The 10,691-nt window shown below is 44.9% G+C and overlaps 1 protein-coding gene across 1 annotated transcript; it reads left to right on the top strand.

The window, feature by feature from the left end:
• Positions 1-911: 911 nt before the first annotated feature.
• On the top strand, positions 912-4,631 carry SMKR1 (small lysine rich protein 1). The gene is made up of 4 exons (XM_050915054.1): positions 912-1,103; positions 1,278-1,389; positions 1,525-1,582; positions 4,131-4,631. Exons 3-4 carry the CDS (start codon positions 1,580-1,582, stop codon positions 4,332-4,334), a joined length of 207 nt encoding a protein of 68 aa, XP_050771011.1. The 5' UTR covers positions 912-1,103; positions 1,278-1,389; positions 1,525-1,579; the 3' UTR covers positions 4,335-4,631.
• Positions 4,632-10,691: the final 6,060 nt, after the last annotated feature.

The following is a 10,691-nucleotide window of genomic DNA, read 5'->3' as shown; positions in this document are numbered from 1 at the left end:
TCGCTTCCCTGGGTCTCAGACCTCAGCTTAACTTTAACCGCTGTCTGGGGATTTCTTGAAAACATCCGAACTCTATTACGTGTAGTTTTTGGTGCCTGCTGTGCGAAACTGTGGCTCTCAAAGGAGGCAAAAGCAGAGGTTGTTTTTTAAAATGTTTCTGTGGTAAAGGATGCTAGGTCAGCTGGGTAAACAAAGAGAACCCCCCCGATTTTCACAGTGCAATAGCAGAGAGGATGAAGGCGTGGGCTGTGCCTCCCTCAGCACCAGCAGGAAGCAGAGGCATAACATCACCCGACCAGAGGCTTTTTGCCCACAAATAACGCGAATATTCATTTAATAGTCTACCAAACGCCAATCTTTCCCAGAACCTTTGAAAAGCACAACTTCCTTCCCTCCTCCTCTCAGCCGTAAGTTGTTGTGGTATTTCCCCCCCATGACCTTTCGCTGGTACTTTTGGCTGTGGGTGGGGTAGGCCCCTTCGTGCTTTGTTTCTGGCCCGGCTCCCTCCGAGCGCGGAGGGCGGGACGGCGGCGACAGCTCCCCTCAGCCCCCGGAAAACCTTTTTCCCGCCCTTTTCCTGAGGCCGCCGTTGCAACCGCAACGGTCGCGGGCAGCGCGCGGCGCGCACCGCCCCCGCGGCGGATTGGGCAAGGGGCGGTGCGTCAGCTGCAGCCCCCGCCCCTCCCCGCTTTCCCGCCTTCCACTGCGCATGCGTGGGCTGGGGAGACGGGTGTGGGTGCCATGGCAACGCGGCGCGGGAGGTAAACGAGGGGAGGTCGCGCCTAGCGGCGGCGGCCGTGAGGGGAGGCTACGACTGGCACCGGCACCGGCACCGGCACCGGCACCGGCACCGGCACCGGCACCGGGGCCCGCCGCAGGCAGAGGCGGGGGCTCCAGTGGGCTGCGCTTAAAAGCGTTGTGGTTTTATTTCTGGAGCGCTGTGTCTCTGCGGGACGTGCACCTCTCACCCGGCGGAGGGGAAGGCTGTGGAGAACTCGTTGTCTCTTCACGCAGCGGGGTGTGAGGGAAGCTCTCCCCAGCTTCGTTTCTTCTGCCCGTGCAAAAGGGGAAAAGAAGGCTGTGGGTGCTGTGGAGACAGGGAGGTAAGATCCTACCTGTGCTGCACGGGGTGTCCTGGAAGCAGGGATGGGGTCGGTGGGTGAGGTGGGCCTGGAGCAGCCTGGCAGCGCTGCCGTGAGCTTGGGGCTCGGCAAGTGCCTTTTGCAGGTCGCTGACACCGAGTTGAGGTTCAGGCTCTCCTTTTTTTTCCTGTCTAGTCTTGCGTTGTTAGAGTAAATCTCAAGGGCTTTGCCGAAAATCTCCGAGTCCTGGAATCTGGCAGTTAGTAGATGACTTCACAGGTGATTGTCTGCAAAGAAACGCTTTTAGGTATGACACACCTCGACTTGTTTTTGCAAGGAACTAACTTTAACTATTTTTTTCTTTTTCCCCTTTAAAGTTTAGGGGGTAATGATACTACTGCTTTGTACAGTATGTAACCCACTGCATGATTGTGTGTTGCAGGGTCCATCTTCAGGGCTTGATGTGGAGTCCCACCGCTCAGTAAAAAGACTTAGCCATGGTAATACAGGTTTGATTCTTCTGAAGAGTATTGATACTGCTTTTTAAGGAAATGGAGTTAATATCCAAAAGGTTCCTTCCCAAGGCTGCAGGACATAAACTGACCTGCCCAAATTCACTTTGTGTGCAAGTATGCACCCGATTCTGATTTTTAGCTTTTCTTGTTGTTCTTGGCTACAGGCTGTAAAATTTTGCACACATCCTATAAAGCATCAAATCTTATTGCTTGTGGGTGAATAAAAATGCTGCACAAACATGTATTTCCCAGTACTTCTGAAGAGTGTTCAGATGTCACACTGGGCTGTAGTTTAAAAACTCACAAGAGATCAGGGTGGGAAGACTGATCTGTGCAAGTCCTGCCTCTACATGCTGAAAAAGAACTGCACTCTGTTCAGCATCACATGTCCTTTGGTTGCCTGATAAATCCATAAGAAATCCTGGGGTCATCAGCTGGTGCGTCAAGCGTTGGCTCTGGCACTGCCGTATGTGCACGTACACGCACAAGGTGTTACTTCTGACAGCATTCATGATGCTGTGCTGTAGCTTGTTAGCTTCCCACGCTTCGGAAACCCCTGCTCTAGGTTCTGCGCGAATGTGTGAGGTGACTGCAGACTACAGCTTGCCAATGCCACGTTTCATGAGGGACGGGAAACAAGACAAGACAGTTGCTGACAATGATTGAGAACATTTACAGTCAGGAGGTCAGAGGTTTCTGCTGCAGAGGGACAGCAGGAGCAGTGAGGCTGCTCTCGACAAAAGGCATTCCCTGGTTCTCCCTGCAGACTTAGACAACAGTTTGCCCTTACCTGTAAGCACCTTTTTTATTTTGAAAGATCAGCTACAGGCCAAATTCTGACCAGCAACCTAACTGTGCTCACAAAATCTGCCAGAGACCCTGCTGGGAATGCGTAAACAGGGAGTGTGATTCAGGTGACTGGCTGAAAAATCCGACATAAGCATCTACTCTGTGAAGTGTGCACATACCAGCACATGAAGTATTCAACAAATTCTACCCAATTAAGGTCTGCAAAAAAGGCTTGTCACCTTCTCTAATATATGTCTGAGTTCAAGTAGTTTGCAGTCTGCATGACTGAAGGTTTAGGAAACTGCCATCAGCTGCAGCTTGCACTCTGTATTTTGTCTCTTTTTTCCTTTTGTGGATAGTGGTTCTGTGTATTTTATATAGAAATCTTGACTTTTTTTTCTTTTTCTTTACCTGTACATATTCCTTCACATTGTGGTCCCAGCTGATTCTGAAGATTGTACCCCTGACTCTGTTCTCATACCTCAGAGCACAAATGTTTGTCTCTTTTGCACTCAACAGTACTGAGAAGGACGCTTTAGAATTGATACCATGAAAAATATGCTATGTATGCTGCCTTCTCCTAGTTTCTGCCCAACTGATAGTTACATGTGGCCTTTCCGGCTGTATCTGTGCTAATTCTTCCTAATGAAGTGCTTGGATCCGTTTAATTACAGCATGCAAAACCGGGCAAATAACAGAAATAGATGGGCAGATTCATAAAGTGACTCGGTGTGTACTGAAAGTGCTCTTGGCATCGGACCAGAGAGCAAATACTTCCAGTCACTTCTGATGTGTAAAGACTCCCGTTCGGCCTTTTCTCTGGGACTAGCTGTCACTCCATCCTCGACATTCCTGGGACACTGACCACCTTCTGGCTCTGTGTTGCCGTCACCATCTTCCTGCCTACACAGCAGCAATGAGAGATCCCTCTGGGTCCCTGGCCTGGTTTCTGTTGCTCAATACCTGGAGGCAGTGTCTTCCACGAAGACACGCTCTGGGCTTGTTGCAAGGAGTAGCCAGGATGGGTGAGAAAACAATCCAGGGAGTGAATCAGACTCCGGCAAATCCCTCTCGGAGGCAAGAGGCTGGGTGTTCAGGCACCAGCGCTAATCAGCTGCAGTTAACAGGAGTATTTTTTTGGCCTGCTCTAGGCCTTGGGTGAGTCTTGGCAACACCTTCTTTTTACATACAGAATCGCAGAGCTGCTGTTTAGATTTGTGTTACTGCTAATGGTAGAAGAGCAACTGTATCAGAGAGCCTTGAAAAGGCCACAGCTGTAGAAGGGAGACCTGCTTTTCTGGTTTATGATCCAGAGTCACAAGTAGACACACAGCAGTGGATGAACACACAACATAGGCTTAGTTGACTTCAGGATTGTATCGTAATGCATTAATTAAAAAATCAATTGAAAAGAATGTATGATTTCCATTGTGCACAAACCTTTTTTAGCCAGAGAGAAGCACAGGGGAACACTAATTAGCTCTGTCTGATGACTTTAAAGATTCTTACAGCCTATAGAGCAAATATGGATTTGGTGAAAGTGTATTAATGCTTGTGAGTCCATATATAAAATCACCACAAAGTACAGGAGTCTGTGGTGAGGGGCTCCGAGCTAATACAGTGAGCCAAGACTAAGATGCAATGAAACAGCTGTTCCGGGATGTCTTGGGATCCTCTACCCAGCAGCGAGACAATAAAGACGCAGAACTAACTGAGTGTTTTTGTGGTCATTTTCTCTCTGCAGGCAGTTAAAAGTAGCAAACCCAAGCGTGGCAAAGGCAAAAGCTCCAAAAAGAAAGCAAAGAAGGTGGTGAAGGAAGTGGATATCCTCAGCCCAGCTGCTATGCTCAACGCTTACTACATCTGTCACAATGTCCCCGCCTGCCTGGAGTTCCGGGGCTTTCCCTGGCCTGGCTCCCCCAAGAAGAAGGGGAAGAAAAGAAAGTAACCAGGTGGCTGGAACGCAACAGACTTAGTGAAAACCAAGCTCCCCAGTGAAGAAGAGATTTTTTTGTGGATTAGACTCGTACTGACCTCTCCAGTGGTTAGCTCGAATATTTTGCCGTAATCACTGTTGTGTCCGTACAAAGACACTCTTATTATAGCTCAAGCATAGAGTGACAAATGGTAAGTGACACTGTGCCATTGTAATTTCAGCTGTGGCCCTTCACCCTCCAGTTCTGTGTGGAATAAAGCATTGTGCCTCAGCACTCTGAAGGGTTTGTAGTGGGGTTTGCTCTACCCATACCGCTGCCATTCTTTTACGGATGGGACGTGCTCCCTGATAGCGCTGGTGTACCTCCAGCTGGTTTAACCAGCGCTGGTGGAAACTTGAGCTCAGAAAGTGAATACCGTGGTTGAGATTGACAGTGTTAAGTATGATTTCTGTAACATCAGCTTATCTGAGAGTCACCCAGTGCTCCCTCTCTGGGTCAACAGAGCGCCATGCGATGCCATCTGTGTATCTGGGTGATTCACCTCGTTCTAAAGGAAATGGCTATGTTTGGTCAGATAAGCAGTACTTGAAGCTGCAGCGAATTACCAGGAGCTCTCCTTTGGCTGTAGTTAAACTCTGGAGATCTAGCTTAGATGTTGTCAGTGATGCTGTTACACACAGAGGTGATGACGAACCCCCGCCCCCAGGTCTCCCCTTACAGTAATCGGCCTTAGTCCAAACATCCTGGCTAGAGACCACAAGCTTTGTGTTAGAGTTCAGAGTTGTTTCGCTCCATTTCCTCCATGTGTTTAAAGCAGCCCTTGGTAAATTGTGAAGCAGCATGCCAAGCGAAGCTGTACATCTCTCCCAGATTCTTACACCGACTGGAAGGATGCAGTAGAGTGACTGGGAGGGGTGAGGATGTGTCCTGAACTGATGCAGGCTGTGGAGAGATGGCAAGGAATACAAAAGGGCTGGAATATTGGAGAAAGAGTCAGGAAAAGAGAATCTGCAATGGGCTAGAGCTACTATGAGGGAAGATGTTCCAGTTCTCTAGGATAGCCGAGGGACTGAGCATGCAAGACCGCTCTCTACAGCAAGCAGCACTGTGACGTGCACAGGAAGTATCGCATCAGAATTTCAGTTGGTTTCTCAGGGCTGAACATCTGCGGTGCTGATGTGGCAGAGCAGCAAACTGGCTCTCAAGGCCATTTCTGATTGACTTAACTGCAGGAGGAGGTGCAGCACCTTTCCGACTTCCAGGTAACTTTATGTTATGGATAACAGGTCAATTATAATATGATTGACCCAAACTGATAAAGGCCTGTAAAGCCTTATGCTGTTTCTCCAGCTTAAAATGTTCCCTCTATGAAGAGGTCTTGACCAGGTAAAATCATAGTTTTGTGGCACTGCTTGTAGGCCAACTACTGTCACGTAGGCTACTGCACTATTCCACTGAATTTGTTTCATCTACATGTCAAGAAAATCATGGTGGGTATCCTGTTTCCTTGCTAATTAGTCTGCAGTTGGCATGTTCTGCTGAATCAGAGATGTGGTCTGCAGTACCAGTTTGTTCTATGTTGCACACCGACATGTCTTCCTCAGCACTTACTCATGTTCTTGCTTCCCCATCACCCACCAGGAAGTCCCTGGTCACAGCATACAATTGCAACTATTTCCTCCAAGTATCAGCATTCTGAAACAAGAGATCTCTTGCGACCTCTGTATTTAGCATCTCAAGCTAAACATTTAAAAAAATAAAATAAAAAAAAAATCATTCCCTTTTGTATGATATATTTACTACACAGAGCTTTAAGGGACAGATGTCTCCGAGCACTGAGGTAGGAACTGCTTAACATCATGGGGCAGCCCCCCACCATCACTGTCAGTTTGGGTCCCAGGGTCAGTTTGCAGGAGAAGTTGAAGAGCAGTACAACCTCTTGCCAAGATGAAGAACCCAGTTTAACAGCAATTGCATGCAGAGCAAGTGTTTGGGGAAGTAACTTCCTTCTGGGCAACTTACTCTCCAACTACCTATCGCAGCATCGTGCGCAGTTTCCTCTGAAGCAGCTGTTATCTGACCAGCGCGGGAGACGGCGTGCCACACAAGACAGACAAGTGGTCTGATCTGATACGGCAGTTACAAGTAAGCGAAGCCATTTTTATATCTGTGATAGACTGGAGCTACAATGATTTAAAGACTCCAAAGCAAAGTTTTAGTATGCAAAAATTACTGGAACAAATAGTGAAATATATTTGTATGTTTTCTCTTTACAAAAAAATAAATCTGATTTCTGCATAATGCAATTGAGCACACCAGATGGTGACCAGCGAAGTGCAAAGACAAAGACTCTGCTTTCTAGTGTATCTGAAAAGTTGCCATTCGTTTCTTTGACAACAGATGAAAAATGAAACACTTTTTTTTTCTTCTTTTTCCCTTTTACCTCTCTCATGCCTTAATCCATCTCAATTTTGCATGTAATTCAGGCTCCCTGGTGGTTGATAAAGACCAACAGACATCTCTAAAGAAAAGTTTGGACTTCAAATGGCTCGATTCTCTATTTGAATGTGTTGCTTAAAAGTGCCGCAGGCTGTGCTGCTGACTTCCAAGGGAGTCTTTGGCTCAAGTGGACGTGACTTTACAGGGAGCCTCCGCTGCTGCGGGATGACACTCGCAGGTATTTCTGTTTTATCACAACCTGTAAGAGTTTGATTCTGTGATGGGCTCTTCTGCCTGCTGGGGTACAGAACTTATAAGCTGAGTTTATGATGAATAAAGCCTGTTCTGCTCAAATCCGCAAGGAATCTTTTGAGGGGAAACAGCAAGCTGGAGAGGCCCTTTGCTTTATGGGCACAGTGCAAGGGAACTTCGTGACATTATGCGTGTCATCTCTTGCAGGGAGTTACATTTTTCTAGTATTAGGGCTTCCTTCGTTTTGCTGTTACCAAGCAGTCATGCACAGTGCGCTGCTTTGGGTACGCGAGGTTAACGTTTCCTGTAGGAAGCTGTGTACCAAAGCCCCGCTGTTAAAAATACACTGGATGTTGATGTGCATGTTTGTGGGTGCGGCACAGCGGTGGGGAGGGGAGAGTCACAGGACTGTTATGTGATGTGACTGATGGCTATATATATATATATAAAGTTTAAAAAAAGATATTATTCACCACATTTGGTATTAGAATATTTCAAGCTGTATGTGAGCAGCTTCCCTTCTTTACTCTTTCCTTCAGTCAGCGTTTCTGTATTGCCTGGTATCTCCTAGCACGTTATTTTCACATTAAGAAAAGCATTGTGGATCTTTATGATACATAAGAAAGGCTTGAGAAGTGGCATGTATCCTTTTGTCTCATTTCTCATTTTAAGAAATGCCCTGGCTGTTATTTCCCAACTTCAGGGGAGGACAGCTGAGGACTCTTGCTCATAAATGGTATCTCCACAATGAAGAGGTTACTATGGTGAGTTTTTAAAGAAAAACTTTCATCCGAAAGGCATATTAGATGTTGGCACTAAATAGTGTCAGCAGAAGTAAATAAAATAAAGTTTTCAGTAGGTTAACTCCTGTCGCATTTGCTCATTTTTCACTGTCTTGGTTCCCCACTGCCATTTCACATGTCCTCCAGGAACAAAGAGAGTCCAATTTTGCTGTCTTTTTTATAAGCCTCTCTCTTTCAAGCTGTTTATTTTTTAAAAAGGCACAAGTCTTTTTTTTTCCTCTCTTTTGCTAGTAGTTGTTGTACAAAAGACCAGAAGTAACAAGATTAGAACTTACAGAAATGGTTGCTCTCTGAGACGTGCTGTCTAGGTACCATGACACCTGCAAGTATTGATGTCTTCCATTTCAGATACTGGGATGGTTTTGTTACATCCTAGTGCTTTATCCACTATATAATTATCCAGTTACTGGTAGTTTTCCGGAGGTATTCAGTGAATTCAGGAGTCCTGCTTCTTGCAGATGCTTTTGATGTCCCCTTAGAGGAAGCTTATAGGGCCTTCCCACCCCAACAGCCTCAGACCATAGGTTAGTCATAAGAGAATCCTGGGGAGAAAATACCTTTTTCCTTGACTTTTTTTGGTTTAGGCTGCACATAATTTTGTTAAAGGTAAGAAATACTTAGTTCTTTTAAAATAAAATAGAGTCCTTTAAGTCTGCAGTGTTCCTTCTAGATTATTGCTATATGACTTCAGGAGAAACAACCAAAGAGATTTTTTTTAATTTACTGTTAAGGTCTGATATCTTCACGACTAAGCTAAAGTAAACAAGAGTGTGAAATCTTTTTTATGCAAAAGACTGGCTTAGTACCAGCATTTCTCCCAATTGTCTTCTAGCTGTAATTGGCACTAAAAGAGAGAAACGTTTAAGAAAAATGAGGAAAATATTTAATGCAACACATGGTTACAACGGCTTCCTTGGAATGGCTGTGATTATATGCCATGAACGGAGCGGTTTGCTCTTTGGTGGAAATTCTTGAACCAAATGCTTTAAAAGTTCACCTGCAATTACTGCTGAATGTTAGAATATTTTTAATAGCTGAAATTGCAAGCGATAGGCCAAGTGCTCCTACAATCTAAAAGAAAGCCCTTTTTTAATGTCAGCAGGTAGACCGGAGTACATGGATTACATGAGGAAAGCAAAAATACATCATGCTGTTTAGTGCAATTGAAAATTACATTTAACTTCAGAAAATCTTTTTCACTCTCAGGGTGATTCAAGTAGGTCATACATCTCTTGGGGGTACTTTTTCCACATCATTTAATAGGAAGTGCCTGTTCTGTGAAGTATGATGATAACCAGCCTGGGAGAAGAGTTCTCCATGTATACTGAGATGTTAAACCAGAAGCTACAAAACTGATGTTTGAATTAAAGTTGTATTGGTTAAGCAATTAGTTACAATAATTATTGCAGCTGGGTTTTTCTTGAGTTTTCTCAGTGGCGATATGGTGAACACACTTGAAAGAGACTTTAGACTTGGGTCATCTCACCTTGCTTTGCACGTCTACAGCATAGCTATCTCTGCCTGAGCTAGTCATGCTGGGATCTCCTTGTAGATAAAAAGGAGATGGGAAACAGGCATGTGAGGCATGACCACTTCTGGACCAAAAGGATGTTTGTCACATTTGTGGCAAACCGCTCATTCCTTAAAGTATTTCGTTCCTGGAAAAATTAATTTACTATCTATGACTTTTTTGACCTCTCTTGGACTGAAAAAATGTTTCTAGAATAAATCTGCCCCAAATCCTCATCTGATCTGATGGATATACTACCATAGCACATGACATAGCACTTTGCATGTTGAATACAGTTACAACTACTTGGATTGCTCATTGCATAGCAGGAATGATCCGGCTCCCTTCTTGTTTACACAAAACATTGTCTGTGATAACTTCTATGGGTTTCTTTACATGGCAGTTCAAAACGTTATGTAGGCTGACTGACCTTCTTGAAACCGTAATATGTTTATGTATGGAGAGAATTTCTGTTCTGTGACATTTGCTGATGCTGGGAGTCTCCCATCCTTGATTTAACGTATCCTTCACTAGAGATGGTTGTGGAGGAGCAAGTGGGAATGCTTTGCATGTATCAGATGGATTTTTTTTTCATCAGAGAAGGGGAGGGGCCTGTTGTGAATATCTATTTCATGTCTGTAGAGTCTGATTGGGTTGTAAGCAGATTTTATCAAGCCCCTAAGACAGCAGAAGTGAAGGCTGGATCATAAGTGATGTTGATGAATGATGTCATGTTCCTAGTTTTCTTAATCTGACTTTTCTATGGAAAGTGAATTATCTTGCAACACCGGTTGTTTCGTAAGAGAGCTTCATAAGGAGAGTTACGGTTGGTTTAAAGCTTCTGACATGACTGGCAATCTGCTTATTGGCAACAATCCGATGCTTGAAGAAATGAAAGGAAGAAAATGCCAACCCTTATGAAATCACTGCTTCTTCTAATACTATTGATAGTAGTGCCTCCTCTAGTGATCTCAATTTTGTAATCTCACCTTGTGCTTCAGTTCTTCAAGGTAAGTAGTGCTTTATTTATTATTTAAAGCTGAAGCTCTCAGACCTAGTGAAACAGGCATCTTCTGCTGGGGTATATCGGAGCTTTCTAAGCATGAGGCTCTTTGTCTTATTCCAGCAATAACCATTGAGCCTGCCATGGTGTCCGACTCATCTCAAATATGATATGGCCTGAAATGGTGTCCTTGAAAGCAAGAGTCCTTCTTCTGTCACCTGTTGTTTTGGCTCCTGAGGTACTTTATCCAGGAAGCCTGGCACCTTCTGAAAATAGATATAATATTTTGGGAGTACCTGATAATTATAGCTTGCCCTTTGGGAACTGTCCAAGGAGTAGTTCTGTTTTCTTAGAAATGTAT

This window comes from Gymnogyps californianus, chromosome 1 (assembly GCF_018139145.2).
Source record: "Gymnogyps californianus isolate 813 chromosome 1, ASM1813914v2, whole genome shotgun sequence".
NCBI lineage: Eukaryota > Metazoa > Chordata > Aves > Accipitriformes > Cathartidae > Gymnogyps > Gymnogyps californianus.
The sequence above is the reverse complement of the archived record's forward strand: the minus strand, read 5'-3'. Positions and strand labels throughout refer to the sequence as shown.